The sequence below is a fragment of the Scleropages formosus genome, chromosome 20, assembly GCF_900964775.1.
Source record: "Scleropages formosus chromosome 20, fSclFor1.1, whole genome shotgun sequence".
NCBI classification, from domain to species: Eukaryota; Metazoa; Chordata; class Actinopteri; order Osteoglossiformes; family Osteoglossidae; genus Scleropages; species Scleropages formosus.
This window is the reverse complement of record NC_041825.1, coordinates 5,421,239-5,438,298: the sequence shown is the minus strand read 5'-3', so window position 1 is coordinate 5,438,298 and position 17,060 is coordinate 5,421,239. Positions and strand designations below refer to the sequence as shown.

The window sequence follows — 17,060 nt, the reverse complement described above, 5'->3', positions numbered from 1 at the left end:
ATCGATCTGCCCTCCTCCCAGACATCACATCTGCAGATGCTCCAGCCGTGTTTCATCAGCCTTGCTTCCCCTCTTGTCCACCCACAGTGTCACTGTGCCTCTGTCTACCTACACGCCACAGATACATACGACCCAAGGCGGTCTCTGCCGACAGCAGGACATCAGTTTTAACATCTTTGTTAAGGACTAATAGTGAGTCATTTACAGAAGCTTGGAAGCTGCAACAGCTTACTGCCTCAGGCTCAGCGCAGAAATCCAATGAGACAAGCTGAAGACAGAGCCTCTACAGATGCAAGAGCTTCCAGATCATAGGGGGAATGGACATTATTTACTAGAAAGAGGAAAGGAACGAAGGAGGAGGAGGAGGAAGAAGAGGCCCCACACAGTGAGAAGCGGTACATTACAGCAGATCAATATTAAAAGCAGCAGCCATTGGGGATCCTTGGCTGCTCACAGCCATCTTTATGAGTTGGCAGTCCTGTGGCTCTGATGGGAATGGACTAAATAATTCTCCCCATTGGGAGGCTGCCAGCACCAGACCATATCTTTGCTCACACAAAAGGCAGACCTGCTTGGCTAATAAATAGAACGCACTCCGGCCAGCACCCCTGCCCAGGAAGCCCAGTGAATCACGGCAGCTGTGACGCCATAATCAACCTATTGATCTTCTGACGGCAGTGCAGGAAAAATGAACTGATTTGATGGAGCACAATTACTGAATGATTTTAACGATGAAAATAAATCCTGCAACACCAATAAGGTTTAATGCGGCAAATTATCAGGCTAGAGCAAATTGCTAGTTTGGTTCAGACCAAGTTTTAAGTAAAGATGAAGGGGGGGGGGAGCTTTGCACCAAGATGTAGACAGACATTTATGCTGAAATGAAAGAACAGGATTTCACAAAGTGTACTGGGGCAGGGTATAGCAATAACCCATATTTTGTGCTGTCTTTCAACTGCATAGGGAAGCTCAAGGCCAGGTCATGATCTCTGCACCTCTGTACAGGTGGTGTACTCTGTCCAAAGTCAAAAGGAATGGTTGTCATCACAGTTCGCACATTCACCACTTTTCTCCACAAGGCACGCTTCCAGAAATGATAAGTTCAGCTTGGGGTTACTCAGCAGCAATAGAATGGGGATTTAAAGGCCCTGAGAAAAATCACCATGCCTGGAAAAGGAAAAAGTACCTGACACCATGAAGTGCCCTTGTCTTAGCAGGTGGGGGGGGGAGGAGGAGGAGGAGGAAGGGGGAGGAGGAAAAAAAAAAAAAAAAAAAAAAAAAAAAAAAAAAAAAAAAACCCACACACAACCACTCCTTTATGACCTGATGACAACCTTTCTTTTTGACTTCAGGTTTGATTTTCTGGATAACAAGGAATGCGCAAATCATTGCAATTTATTCATCTTTGAAACTTGCTAAAATGATGTGGCAAGAGCCACAAGATGCTGTTCAAAGTGGATTTGGGAAATCTAAAGAGTAACCTAGAAAAGGGAAATCTTCAAAGGGTCCTGATTACGGCTTTGGGGGACCGTCAGAGGAAATCCCATTGCACAAGCTGCCTTGTGTGTAATTGGCAGCGCGATGTAACGGTGGGATTGCTCCCTGGCTTCAGAGGCAGGCTGGCATGGGGGGGGTGAACTCCATGCAGGCAGAGCGTCTGTGATCCTCACAACGAACACAGCAGGTTGTGACCCTGCCGATGGGATGAGCCAAGGGATGCCGCGTGCTAATGAGGGACACAATTAAGAGAACAAGTACAGAAGAATGTGGGATGCCAACTGTGCGCATGGCACCAAACCCAGCACCCCATCCCTAATTTAATGCTGGGTTCCTATTCTGCATCTCTGCTGCAGATTTAATTATGTATGTTTTAAGAAACTGCATACTGGCCACTGCCCTATAAATAGCCCTCCTACACTTACCTCTCCCTGTGGAGGTCAGCACTAAGGCACAGACCTGTTCCAGTGGAAAGGTTTCATTTACCTCACACAGGAAGTAATATGTTGACTTTCCAGGTTTGTCCTACCACCCAAAAAAAGGCCAGGCAGTAGTGCTCAGGCCAACTTGCCACTACAACTGAAGCAGATAAGCGCATCTGATGTGTTTTTATGTCTTCCGCAGACGGGTCTCTTTGCTCTGGACAAACCATTTGGTCATCATATATAAAGTGGCCAGCGCCAGATCTTGTCAACACTGATTTATACATTATTTTCACACAAGCACCCACAAGCTCACTACTAACACTAAACAGAGCACTGTCAGTCTTAAAAATGATCTCTGTTGATGCTTTTATACAAAGTAACAATTTCACCCATTTATTCAGCACAGGGTATTTACGTTATTTCACTGCAGTACTTCAGGTACCCTTACTAAATGGTATCTTAAACATGGGTCCTCCTGGGACCTGAAAACTTACACCAAGAGTTACTAGCCTTTGCCGTTTAATATCTTTGGACAGGAAGTGTTGACGAAGAAATTAACTAACACACGTTCACTAGCACTGTGTTCAACATCTGCAAAATCTCGCTTGGGAAATTTCCATGTTAACCCAGAGTGAGAAGGACAGGCTGTTCAAATTACGCCCCTTCCTGTGCCCCCCAAGTACAAAAGTGTGTCCTAACCAGCAGTCTCTCTCAAAGGCTTCCACTGGAGGTCAGGACCACAGGCCTTCAGGGCTGGATATGTGGGTCTGCTCGTGTGCTAGGCCTTAATTACGAAACAGTAATTGGGTTCTTCTTCAGTAACAGGGCATAATTAATTCTCCCGTATTCACATTAATGCCAGTTAAGGAAATTTCATTGTCTCCAGAAAGAGACCACCATCATTACTGTAATAAAATCTAAGTCTCTGGCAGCAAGTACAATGACAAAAAAAAAAAAAAATTTTTTGAAACCTCAAATAAATTGGAAGATTTGGCTCTGGAACTGTCCTGTGATAGATTATGGGAACTCAAAAGATGGTCTAATCATATAAGTGAGAATCAGATAAGGAACTTTCTTGATTAATGCCATTTCATTCCATAAGTATCAAGTATGTCACAATGTCACTGCCCAAAATCCTTTTCCCCGATTATGTAAAAATGAAAAACAAACATAACACAAATGTATGAGTTTTGTTAATAGTTTTAAAGTACAAACTGAACATTAAGGCAAGGACAGAATAAACATAGCAAAGACTTCCATCTCTAATATATTTTACAGTTACTATGATTACTGTAGTATTAATGTTATTTTCAGTTCTTCAATTCTGAACAGCTAGTTTTTTCTTTTTTTTTTTTTTTTTAAATTAAGCAATGAAGTGCCTCCCTCAAAGGGCTGAGCAGTAATGCTGAAACTAAACTGGTAACCTTTTGGTTACACAGCTGTACCATTAGTTCCTATGCTACCTTCTAAAGCTTTTTCAATCAACATTTTCTGGCAACATTTCAGTTTATTTGAACCTTGCTAAGGTTAGAGATCCTGGAAATCACTACTGGTTTCCATCTTGAATGCAACACTTATTAACATCATGTCCCAAACGTCTCTAGGGGTTCACTTGTAAATTGTCACAGACCCTACGCTGAGGACCTGATTTCAGTGCCTGCTGGCCCGCAAAAGCGGCTGTAGCATGCCGAGGTGGCCCATGGAGGGGGTGGAGACGGGGGCAAAGCAGCCACAGCTGGGGCTGATTTCGCTCCGTATTTCTTCCCCGGTGCACAGCAGTAGAGAGAACAGACCGAAGAGAACGAGACAGGTGAACCCGAACCCTGAGATGACGCCTGCGTCCCGACCGACCCGACTCTCCCAGCCCTCCTGACCAGCACAAAGCCTCTCCCTACCTGTTCCCTGGTCCCTCTTTCCTGTCTCCTTCCTTCTCCCCTGTCTAAGGGCAAATAAAAGCCCACTGCAACGGGCAACTGCATCTCCTGTCTCCTGCCTCGTCTCTTACAGCGGCCTTCTTTAATGCAGACATATCAGCGTTCTCTGGAGTAACATCACCCTTGTTTGTCACACGAACACCAGTGGTGCCCTATAATGGCTGAGAGAAACAAAGGACTGTCAGTCGATATTATCCAGCCCATTACAATGGCTACCTGACCGCACGGCCAAACATCTCCTTGTGTCAAAGACGACCACAACATCTGCACTCCTCAGACTGACATTTTACATGAACACGATGCTTGGAACAGGCAAGGAAAAGAAAATCAATCAATCAATCAATCAATCTAGATCAACCGATAAGCAGCCGTGTCAGTCTCTGTATGCAGCACTGCTAGCATATGGGCCTGACCCTCAAGCGAGTGATGAGGAGGAAGCTCCAGCAGCTCTGAGGTTAATTTTCCCAGCACCCGGTCTCAATAAACAGTCTGTCTGGTGACTGAACGATGAGCAGGACCTGTGGAATTCGGCCGGCTGCCACCAAGAGTGTCTGATTCATCCCCGATTCTCTACTAGTTGAGGATGGCAGAGTCAGTGCAGCAGTCTGATTAGAGATTATTTTAGGGACAACACAGAAATGAGCACTTAGCCACCACCACTTTATAAATAAACTCATTAATGAACTGCATAAAATCCATCAGCAGCTACTGACAGCATGGCCAATTACCCAAACATGTGGGCACAGAACGGAGACACCGACATTGCGGTTGACGGCCCAGTTGGGAAAATGTGTCACAGCCTTGATGCATCTCTGCATTTGGGTTTTTGTCACTCCTTCAGGTTTTTATAGAATCGCTGATGCTTGCCAATGCTTATGGTTTAGCGAAATGCAGTATAGATATTTTGTAGGCTCAGATTTACTTCATGGTATTCTACATGTTTTACATATAATTCTTACTGTGCTGTAAATGATTTGCCAAGGCTTAGGTTTAGCTCACAATGTCGCAGATGGTTTGCAAAGGTTTAGATTCAGCTCACTGATTTGTAGATGGCTTGAAAGCACTTACATTCAGCTCATCATACTGTTGATGGTTTGTTCAGACACTGACTAAGCTCAGTGTACTGTTAATGTTTTCTATAAGATGCTGGATAAGCTCCCTGTACTGCAGATATTTTGTTCAGATGTTCATTAAGCTTCTTGTACTGTGTTTTATCACAGGTTTATCTGGAAACGCTTCAACTGTTTTTCACATCCAGATGAACTGTCTGATCTTTGTGATTCAGTGATCCTGAACAAAAACTCAGACATGTACAGTAACAACAGTCAGAGGAAGAAAACAGGTCATACACATGACATGCTAAACAGTACCTAACCTTTAACAAAATGCTTTTTAAATTGTAACGTTTTAAATATATGGCTCTATTTTTCTTGCTAAGTGGTATGAACATTCAACCTAAGGGAGAATGAAGTCATGAAACGGAGGAGGAAAAAAAAAAAAAAAAAAAAAAAAAAAAAAAAAGAGACCCAGTTCTACGTGACCTGAAAAACCTTTCCTACGCCGACCTGGAGAAGCATGAAAACCTTCCAAAATAGAAGACATAGCAAGGATGCTCCTGATGTTATTCAGCTATCATCATCATCATCATCATCATGGATATACTGTGGAAATACTAAAGGGCACTGTGGGGTGGGGCAACATTTCCATTTCACTGGTCAATGTATGGGTCTGCCTTCCGTGCTGACATGTAACCCTACCTCTCTGCAGAAGCTGACGATGTTCTCCCAGAGCTCCTTGGCCTCCCCCTCATCAGTCCGTCTGCGTGCCTCGACGTGCATGCTCTCACGCCTTTTGAGGGGCTTGGTCCCCTTGCGCAAGGTAAAGTATTGTTGTGGTGTATGGCAAGCAGCGCAGTGCTTAGCCTTCAGATCATTAAGCAGCGTGCAGGCTGGACATGCCCAATGGCCCGGCTTCTCACAGAGGGAGGGTGATGGAAAGACCTTGGCCTGCTTACGACTGCCTCCTTTAGTCCCAAAGCTACCAGCGCAGGAGCAGGGCACTGGGAGGCCACAGTGGAGGCAGCGGGAAGAGGAGTCCTGGAAGCCGTGCAGTTTGGAGGAGCCACAGGCACTGCACTGGGGTGCACTAGTGGGGTTGCGCAGTGTGCACTTCGAGCAGGACCAGGTGCTAAAGTCTGGGCTGGAGGGGCTAGCTGGTGTGAAGCGTACCGACTCTCCCACCAGGTCAATGAGGTCCCCCCGAGATGAGCGGCATGACTCGCATTTGGATGAACCAGTCGGGTTGGGCAAGGAGCAGCTGGGGCACTTCCAGGAAGGGGGTGGGGTAAGTGGTAAAGGTAAGGGGAGGGATGAATCCTCTTCCTCCAAAATGCTGAGACGCTTGCTGGGGAATGGCTCCTGTGGTTGGGGTTGCGACTGCTTGGGCTTGGAGAGACGCAGAGGACAGGTGGTGGGGGTGCCAGCAGTACAGGGAGAAGTGGGGCTGGGAGCTGGATTTGGGGGACGTCCCGGGGGAGGAACCTCTCTGCGACTGCGTGGCACTGGGTTGTTCTGCAGGGAGGAGAGAGAACTAAAGGGGCCAGTTGGAGGTTGAGAGGAGATGTGAGGGGGCTCCTGAGGTTCCGAGGGGGTAGGGGGCAAGTCATCAGTTAAGTCAATCAGAAGAGGGGCCACTCCACTGGGGTGAACTGGAAATCCCACCACTGGTGTACGGACCTCTGGAACCACCAGTGCCTCAGGGGGAATTTTAGGCAGGGAAAGCTTGCGGGGACCCCCGCAGGCAGAGCAGGAGAGGGCCACAGGTGTATTGTGGAGGGTGCATCTTGGGCATGCCCAGCCAGATTGCTTATCTGTGGAGTGGTCCTCCCCGTTGCTCTCCGAACGCCGAAGCTCCTCCTTGGGAGGTTGCTGGCCACGGATATCCGTGTTTACAGCCAAAGTAGTAACTGAGGGAACACTGGGCACAGGGGGCTCAGGCGGGGGTGGCAGAGGCCCATTGGCTATGGGTGTGCTGGGAGAGGGTCCAAAACCACAAACAGAGCAGGCTCCAGAGCCCTGGGGGTTGTTGAGTGTGCAGCGGGGGCAGGACCAACGCTGTTCCTCTGTGCTGCTTAGCCGCAGGATCTGGTTCAGGTCAGGCTTTTGGCGTGGTGCCTCACAGATGGAGCAGCGGGGGGCACCACCTGTGTTCAAGAAGGTGCAGCGGCCGCATGACCACTCGCCTCCCCGCACTGCCGTCGCCATGGAGCCAGGGGAATGAGAGTGACTGCCGGATAGAGAGAGTGAGCAAGAGAGAAGCACAGAGATTAGCAATGCTGTACTCAAATGAATCTTCCACCTAAGGGCATTCAAAGCAAGGAAATCCATACACAATGTCCCAGTGAGGAGCATAAGACTGACTGTAGCAGCCGGGGAGAATAAAAGCCAGTGCGAAAGTTTAGGCAACAGCAGAAACAGAAGGGTACCAGCATGTATAAAACATCACACCCTTCAACCTTGTAAGTATCCACTTCACAAATGTTCTGCCTTTGCTTTCTAGCAGTCCTGACAAACACAGCCTCAGAAAAAAGTGTTATAGCTGCACACCGTTTGCACTGAGCTCAGCTCACAGGTACTCCTACACTGTATTTGAGAAACAGTTAAGAGCTGATCGCTTAATGGGGAAAGCACTTGGAATGCTTGAGCATCTAATTAAAGGCACTACAAAAGTGTCATCACTCAAGCCATTCATGTGTAAAGCTCAGCTATCTGTGTTAGGCAGAGCTTAGTGAATCATAATTTTTCCAAAAATATTCAGTAGTAGCTTAAACCAGTGCTACACTGACACTTTAGCCTGCGAGCATCTGCTGTGTGCATTAAACATGTTAAAGGCCAATGGAATGCTGGCACGCATTTGTTTGCTGCGAATGGTGTTCTGGGGTCCATAAGGCCTGGTGGAAAACGCTCCCTGCGAGGCTCTGGGACACTGCCTCCCTGTGGACATCAAGCTTCTGCAAGCCTGAAGAAAGTGTGTCACTGGCCCAAATAACCACTTTCTCTTCTTGCAGGGAAAGAGCTCTGGGGTCGGAGCAAAAAAAAAAAAAAAAAAAAAAAAACAGGCCAACAGCATTTTTAAAAGGGCAACTGTAAAACGCAATTTTTTATTTATTTATTTATTTATTTTTGAAGGGGGGGGGGGGGGGGGGGGGAGAAAGGCAATGCTGGTGTTAAATCAATGTCAGCCTTAGCCTCTTCCTATTTCAAGGCCACCCTACAGCATGAGTGGGGCCTAGTTACAACGACAGGCCAGACAGAATGCATGACTTCTGTACAGGTTTGAGTCACACCCATACATTAGTTCCCCATTTGTCCCTGGCTTGCTAATTGCACTTAGTTCAGCTCCATTAAGCATGTTCAGACTCCAGCACAGTCAGGCTCTTCCAGATGAGGACTCCAGGAACACATTTCCCTGTGGTCACAGAGCTAAAGGAGGATATTTCACTATGTTTTGCAGTGTGTAGGAACTATAAATAGGGGGAGCCCTTTCTTGAAATGACAAGTTATAGAAGACAACAGAGAACAGCTATTCATTGTATGCCATAACATCTTGTCTCCAACAGTGTGCAGAGGGGAAAAAGTTATTCTGCTTCCTCTCGGGGGCTATTAAGGTATAGCTCTACCTGTTAGACCTCAAATGCAGACATTAATAACACCCTGCCCAAAATGTACTGAACAGATAGATATCCATGCATTCACAGAGGCTTACAAAGATAGCCCCCTTGTCAGTAAAAATGCAAGATTGAAGCGGTAGACCTGTCATCGTTAGGGACCGCCTCACTCACCAAGTGAATGTGATGCAAAAACAAATGTTCAAAGCCTACGTGATTTCACACCTCTATGGAATCGTGCACAGATGCTCTGCTTCGACGCAAGAGGAAAATAAAGAAAATCTCTCATTAAACAAACAGTGGTGCTTCATACACAGAGCCAATCCAGTGTTAAAAGGGTTTGTCAGAAAGAATAAGCCCAGACCAGTAGAAGCAATGATATTGATTCCAGCCGGTCACTGGCAATTTCCCAGTTTTGTCAGACAATGACCAAACTGACATCAGCAGGCCCATTTTCCATCATAGCCTAAGAACCAAAAGGAGACATGAAGGTACCCATTTGGACTCTGCTGCACAGCAGAAGCCTCTCAAGAATTTTCCACTGAGCTCAGCAGTCATAGGACAAGGCTTTAGTTGCTTGAGCCATAAGGCTTCTCAGTAGTCCCAAGCACCACTTTTTCTTCTACAAGGCCTCCTCCTACCTGCTGCTCTGTGGGCCACCTCATGAGCAACCCCCCTCACTTTGAGGCAAGGCCAGGCAACCAGAGGAAGGGGACTCTGAAGTCCCAACTGACAGACTTCCACATTCAACACTTTGGTTTCAGATCTACGGTCAACACTATGGGCCAGTTTCACTAACAGTTCTGTGAGACATTTGGGCTTTGTTTAACAATCATTAGCACCATCATCCTCTGGCTGGCAGATGGCCCAGAACCCTGGCTGCTATGCTATTACTGTTCACCACTAGAGGCAGTGAGTGTTTTCTACTGCTCCAATCCTACTGCCAAGGTATGAATACTGAACCAAAATCACAAATGCCAGAGGATTTTCACTTCTACTTTGCATGTTCTGGACACCTTTCACTCTGTACTGGCATTCTAGCTGTACTACTTGCACTCGTTCAAGGTGAGTCTGCTACATGAACAACAGAAAGCATTGCTGGAGGCAATGTTAAACGAAGAATCTCAAGGTCTTACAATGCCTTCTATTCAGATATACTGTGCTAATGGTCTCCTGTCTGGGGAGAACACTTGTGCTTGCATAACATACGACACCTATAACAAGCTGCCTTGTGTTTAAAATCCATCCCTACATTGACAATTAAAACATCCCACAGGGAGCTGGTTGCCCCTTATTTCTTTTAGGCATTCTTGCAGTTTGATTCAAGTGTCAGCCTCAATCTTTCTGCTACAGGTTTGATGCAGCACTCCCAGGCTCCACCCTGGACAGTAACTGCTCATTAATAATGCAAGAAATCAATGCAGCAACGGGCAGCAGGGGTATGACAAAACTGACTGGGGACAAACCACAGGCTGGTAAGCATCTCTGCCTACTATGCAGAAGAAAAAGGCATCCAGTCATGGTGTGTCTGGCTCAATGCAGCAAATTCAGACCAAGGACAGTGACACTCGGTTACACTAAAGATTGTGTGTGAGATGAAGCCAACTGAAGTTTTTGAGCATTTATGTAAATTTCATTTCAGACAAGTTCATGAGTTCCATATGTGAAAACAGAAAAGAACCAACAAGAAACTGCAGATTTCAAAGGTAGACTTCTAGTGAAACTGATCAGGATTCATCTATTCTGAGTTTTATGCATCTACTCCTGCGATGAACGTCGGTGCATAAAGTGGAAAGAAACAAAACCAAGTTTACTTAAAAATACCATGTCTGCAGCTATGTCTTTCTCCTAATGTAATGCACGAATTGTATTTCTCTGGGATGTATGTTGCTTTGGAGAGAAGTGTCTGCTAAAGGAATAAATGTAAACAGTGTACAGGTTATGTGGTCATTTTAAGCAGGGCGTTATGAATGCGTAAATTTCACTTCATCCTGAAATACTTTCTAGTAAAAGCATCCCTCAGTTTAGTACATTTGCCAAAAGTGGGGGAAAAGGGAAGGAAAAAAAAAAAAAAGTCTAAACAAGTGCCATGAGATTTCAGCTCAAGTTATGACAAAGCTTTCGATTAAAGAATCACTAGTAGCTTCTCTTCCAATAGATGTTAAACCTCTTGACGTATGATCAGATTATGAAACACATGGAAGTTAAATTATTTAGTCAGAGCCTAAATTAATTTTATCACACCATATCACTCCCAAGCTTAATATTAAAGAAAAGCTGCTTGCATGAATGCAGTTTCAGGCTTCATTTAAGTCTCTAATCATATTTTACTGGCTCAGTCTGGACATATGGGCCATTTTTGCAGATCACTGCTTCCCCCTAAATTTATACATTACGTATGCTAGTAAATGATGCATCTGATGCAAAGTACCACTTCTCCAACTGTTCAAGTTTGTAGTCACCTTCTTTTCCCCCATAGAGATTACACAGCTTCAGAAGTAACAAAAAGAAAAGAGATAATAGGTTTGTTAAGTACAATGGGGACATTTTACAGTATTGGCATGGCATCACCACACTTAAATAATAGCTGGGAAAACGCAATTAGTAATTTTGATCATGCATAGTAATTCTGACAAAAAAAAAACATGCAAGTTTATAACTATGTCAAAAGGGAAGGCTTCCTGCAAATGCAGTAAAAAGGCTAGCAACTGGCACAGAGTCTGGCCATGTTCCTGGAAGCATTCATCATATTCCTATTACTGGACGTCTGGGACTAACATAAAATGGGATGTGTGAACTGTGGTTGTTGAGTCAACGCAAGTAGGAAGTCTGAAGTATGTCACTTTGAGGGTAAGAATGGCCTTAGACCAATTCACATCTAAAACCAAGTTCTCAAAGACAAAATAAGACAATTACAACTTGAGTTTCTACATGAAGCTGTCTGAAAAAAGGACAAGAAATATGCTGATGTGAATTCCAGCAGAGTTTCTGCCTGAGCTTTAAGCCCAATGCATGCTGACAGCAAAGAGACCTAATAGCAGTAAAAGAAATAGCAAATATATTTAAAAAAAAAAAAAAAAAGCTACTGAAAAGTTGAGACGGAATAATGTTAGGGTTAAGGTGGTGGGAATTTTATACCTGGTCTAATTCACATTTCAGATGTAGAAGTTATAGTATCAAGACTTACACATACCAGCCAAAACCATAAGTACACCTACAGATAACTTTGTGAGGCATTCAGTTACATTTCAGCAAGAAATCAGCTGACATGTCTTCTCAGCATCCTGTGCAGCACTTCCCAAAGGTGTAGGGCAGTTGTGGGTTTTTTTTTTTTTGGCTTTGACTCTGTTTATCTTATACTATTATTACCCAGACTAACAAGGCATACTGAAAGTCTCAACTGGTATTATACATACAAAGAGAATATGGCCTCTCAGAGGCACTGTCACGCAACACAGCAAAATCTGGCAAATGTTCAGTAGGTTAGTTACATTACAGTTATTTATTTTAGTTATGTCTTAAGGGGGGCGCAGTGGCGCAGCAGGTTTCGCCTGTGCCTGCTCTCTGGTGGGTCTAGGGTTGGAGTCCTGCTTGGGGTGCCTTGAGATGGACTGGTGTCCTATCCTGGGTGTGTCCCCTCCCCTGCCTTGTGCACTGTGTTGCCAGGTTAGGTTTTGGCTTGTCGCAACCCCGCTAGGGACGAGCGGTTTCAGTCAGTGTGTGTGCAAGTTATGTCCTATGACTGCTGAGCTCAGTGGAAAATATTTATTTATGTAGGTGTGAGAAAGTGACACATGTGACAACTTGACCACAATGATCAAAAATTAAATGAATTACATCTAGGGCTGGAAGCTAAGAATCACCTTGACCTTATAACAGTCCACAGCAAGCAATTAAAATAAAAGAAATAAAGGGATTTAGTAACTTCCATGTCTAAACTTTTATGCTTAACAAAACAGACTAGACATAGGAACACTATCGGTTTACATCAAAGGAATAACTTGGCTGTTATTACATTGGCTTAATCATTTGTGTCAATAAATATTCACCTGTACAAATGAACAAGGTGTAAAGATTCAAACAATCTATGTGTACTAAATAAATGATAAGGTACACATTACAGAAATCACTGCAGTACTGAAAGGAACCATACCATAGCATTGTTCACAGCAGTGTGAGCTGGCCCAGTATCATCTAAGGAGACTGCATTGTAAGCCCCATCATAGAGAAAAGTGGACTGTCAGAAGTGCTGGAATCCCTCACTTCAAAAATGCATCACAATACGCTGTTGCTTCGTCAAGTCTTATGAAACTGCCTCAAAGGCCAATGTTGAGCAAGGGCTTCTTTGTTTTTTGGCAGCTGAGGGAAAACTAACATTCTGCCAAGTGCATGACTGAAAATAAGAGAAAAGCGGCAAGGAAAGTTCAGATTTAATATATTCAACATACCTGGCAGAAAATTACTCTGGAGAATATCCATAAAATAATAATTCTCTGAGCTTTACTGAAGCTTTTTCTTTTCCAGTAGCAGATTATCCTAAATTATTAATTTGATTAGCATATGCTTTTGTCCATAGCAATTTAAAATGCTTAAAAGTCCACACATTCATACAGTCAACTCCTCAATGAAGATTACCTTTGTCAGACCAACTTTAGTGCTTCTGGTGAGGAACTCAAACTAGCAATGTCTATGGTCACATATTTTGTTAAAGCCTGAATAAAGAAACTTCCATATACCTGTCAAGACTACGGCTGTACAGTTTTCAAAGCTTACACTGTGACACGAGAAGAGTAGAGGAGGACCAAGTGGATATGTTTTGAACCAACATAGCAGTGGATGCTGTCAGGCTGGAACCTTGGGAACTGTACACCGTGCACATTGGTGAAAACAGCACTTGCTGGGTCTCTCAACCAAAGAACTGCTTGGGGTTGCCGTTGCCCATCGATGGTCTTGCCATCTGCATAAGTAGTTCAAGGGTTCAACTACTCCCCATTTCCTTTCCTACTTCACACTATGAATCAGCATGAGAACACATTATGAATATGGAATGCATAGGCTACACAGTCAAGCACTTTCCTCTGTGCGCTGTACCATGACAGCAAGAAAAATCCACATGCTTTTTAAATCAGCTTACATACAAGCCTGATGCTAAAATTCTCCTAGGGCCAGAAAAATCTGCATATCAGAAATATTACTCAGTAAATAATCCCAAGGAGTGGCACCTTTTCCCCCAGTTGTGTTGTTAATGACCTGCCGTCTCAGTTTTAACAAAAGTATGTGAGCCACACTAAGAAAATCTGACAAAAAAAACTATGTTTGACAAAATATTCCTGGGTCTCATTTCATATGTCTTTGCTGCTTCTAACCTCAAGTCTCTACAGGGGTACCACTCTTTTCACCGCTATAACTTCAGCAAAAAACCACGACTAGTAGCAGCACCACACACACACACACACACACACGTCACAGTTCATTAATTATAATGTAATTAGTTGCATACAGAAACCTATTTCACAAAATAGGAACTGCATAAATACTGGTTTTTCACTGATTGTTCCGAGGCCACTGGGGTCCCACTGCTTGGCTTACCCAGGCACTGTGTTGGTTTTGAGGGGAGAGTGCTGCCCAACATGGGACAGGAGCCCATATTTGGGATTAGTGCCAGAAAAGAGCAACAGTCTGCTTATCAGTGTGCCAGCACTCCAGACTGCCAGAAATGAAGTGGCGTAAAATCCTTTCATTCTAAAGCTACCTCAGTGTGAGAGCACTACAGACTAAACTTAGTATACAACCAACTCAGACAATGATCAAGAAGGTCCACTACAGACCAGCCTTTAGCACGGTTACCTGTTGATTCACTGCTCCTGCACTACATTCTTGGTTATACTTGCTGGTAATGTGAAATAAGAACGTTGTCATCAATGATAACCCAAATAAACACACATTTTATTGTCATGTAACTGAAAATGGAAGATAAAAATGAGTATTTAGGGAGGCACTATACACACACACACACACACACACACACACAGTTCCCATTATTTTCAAGAGAATATTTAACACCATGAATCTTACTGGAAGCATCAATGATTAACCACATGAAACATTTAAAGCTACACTGTTCAATTTTAAACACTATGCATATTCACAGAAATTCTAAAAATACAAATGAGGCAAAAGACATTGACAAAACTTACCCTGTTCGGCTCAGATCATGAAAGCAATCGGATGAAATAAGCCAAAAACAAAACAAGTCTCTATTCTTCATTTCAAAAACAAGGCTGTCAAGAAATTGATAGTCTCTGAAGCTGCTTAATTGAAGGACTGCAATGTTTTTTGCAAAAGTATTGGCCCGTCATTTAATTTAGATAAAAACAAGTTTCAGAGTGGAAAACAGCAGGTCATTGACTACAACAGCCCTTGGAATCCCTGAAGAACAACAGTACCTTTTATGGAACAAAAAGGGCAATCATGAAATTAGGACAATAAAGACATTCAGAAAGAGCTGTAGATACAGTGCAGAGGGTAAGCACATTCACCCAATAAACCGAACTATAAATAATCCACATCTTACTGCTTCTTAATTCAAATACTGAATATTAGCATCCTTGCATTCATACTGCTGTGCATAATTGCAAAAGACCCCTTGCAAGCAGCCTTGGAAAGGTATGAATGTTATATGTAAATAAGCAGAGGAATCACTAGCATAAAAATAATTAACCAGACTGGTAAACTGGAGGAAAAAAAAAAAAAGAAAAAAAAAATTCTTTACTGAAGTCTGGTTCTCAGCACAACTTTCTGTAGTACCCTTGAGCAGACTACTAAATTTTATGCCCTTAATACATATGATGCTTCAAACAAAATCACCTGCTAAATAAAAAAATGCAAATGTGAACATCTGGTCAAAAATTCTGTTTGTCCACATGCTTCCTAGTCCATCAGCAAAACAGTGACTCATTGCATGGTTCTTACAAAAAAAGCTTAAAGAGCCACCTCTGTCTCCAGCAGGTACTGTATTCTGGCACCGGTATGACTCACTTATCTAGGCAGCTCTGCTCTGGCAATGTAAAAAGGCCCAAACATCTTACCGCATCTCCCACATCTGGCTTTCCCTCATTTTGCACCTTGGTGTTGCAGATGGAGAAAGATTAATCTTTTATCCCCGGTAAGGGGTATCATATTTTGTGAGAACTGCTGAGAGCAAACGGTGCTCAGGTCTACTGCTGCTGCCATGGAACTGAAACCATGAGGCTGGACTTTCTCAGCTTATTAGATAGGGGAGTGCTGATGGAAAATGTCAAGTTACCTCCTATGTGTGTAATATGTTCTAATGCAATGCTCCATTTTTCTCCTCTTGCCAGCACCTGCTGTAATTATTTCAAACTGCTCCTAAAACCCCCAAGTACCCAGGGAGCTAAACATGGGGTTAGTGCAGTATTACTGCCACCTCTGAGTTACCTGTACTCTACACCAAAGAGCAACTTTCATTGCTTCTGATAAAACAGCTTGATATATGGCCTTTAGTCCATGGTGGAGGGGGGGGGGGAAATCAAAGTGGAATGGAGATGCAATCACATCATGGCAGACGATCATGAGAAAAGCAGAACATGCTTTTCCTCTCTCCATATCCCAGGTCTACATTTGCAGAACATCTTGATCTCCGAAGCTGTAAAAACTCAGCAGAGAGGCCGTGACAGGCCTGTTTCTAAGCTGACATCTTAAGATAACAGCCTGACACAGCAACCACCTCCTGCCACCCAAAGAGGGAAAACAAGTGGCCTTTTGATTTCCCCTGCCCTGCACTGGTCTGGACAGGCACCAAAGCTATGCAAATGGAGGGACATTTAATGTAACACTGACTCACATAGAGCTGACATTGCCATCTTCATTTGTCATTACAACAGGTGCTTCGAACCCCAACCACCACCCTGTTTTCAACTTTTTTCTCTTTTGGAGTTTTGTTTCTTCCCGTTCTACACGTTACCAGCTTGACACGCACAAACCTCTTCCGTTTTTCCCGTGTCCTTCACAGCAACAATTCAAGACAGCATGTATGTGCATACACGTGGGTGTTGCATGTAAAATAATTTTGGTCCAAGTCACAATGAACAACTAAAACTTTATATTAGAATTTGGTTTGAGTGATCATTTGTGTAAAAATCTTGCGCACAAAATTATCCAGCCCTTTCTGCATTGCAGTAGAGTTGCTGTGTAACTACTTTATGTTACTATTTCTGCTGGCTACTGACAGTCAATGTGCAAACATGCAGGGTCGCATGTGGTGCACAGACTAATCCAGGTGAGAGGCAGGTGGCCCCTCCAGCATTTGCTTGGCCTAACCAAACCACTGGTGCTCCTTACAGTCAGCATCTGTAAACCTGAGCTACCAGACCAGTTTGAAACAGTTTGATCCCATTGTGACCTACATCTCAATGTTAAAGAGATTGCCATGGCAACCACAGAGGGTGGGGGAACAGCAAGCTAATTAGTTACAGGGCCAAGATGCACTGGAAGTGGGAGAAAAGTAGCAGGACAAGG

General features: G+C 43.9%; 1 protein-coding gene across 1 annotated transcript in view; it reads right to left on the bottom strand.

The window, feature by feature from the left end:
• The window catches only part of capn15 (calpain 15), a 48,360-nt gene that overhangs the window by 20,880 nt on the left and 10,420 nt on the right, over nucleotides 1–17,060 (bottom strand). The window contains exon 2 of the mRNA XM_018735010.2: nucleotides 5,614–7,141. Coding sequence (XP_018590526.1) covers nucleotides 5,614–7,141 — 1,528 coding nt within the window. The remainder of the gene's footprint in view (nucleotides 1–5,613; nucleotides 7,142–17,060) is intronic.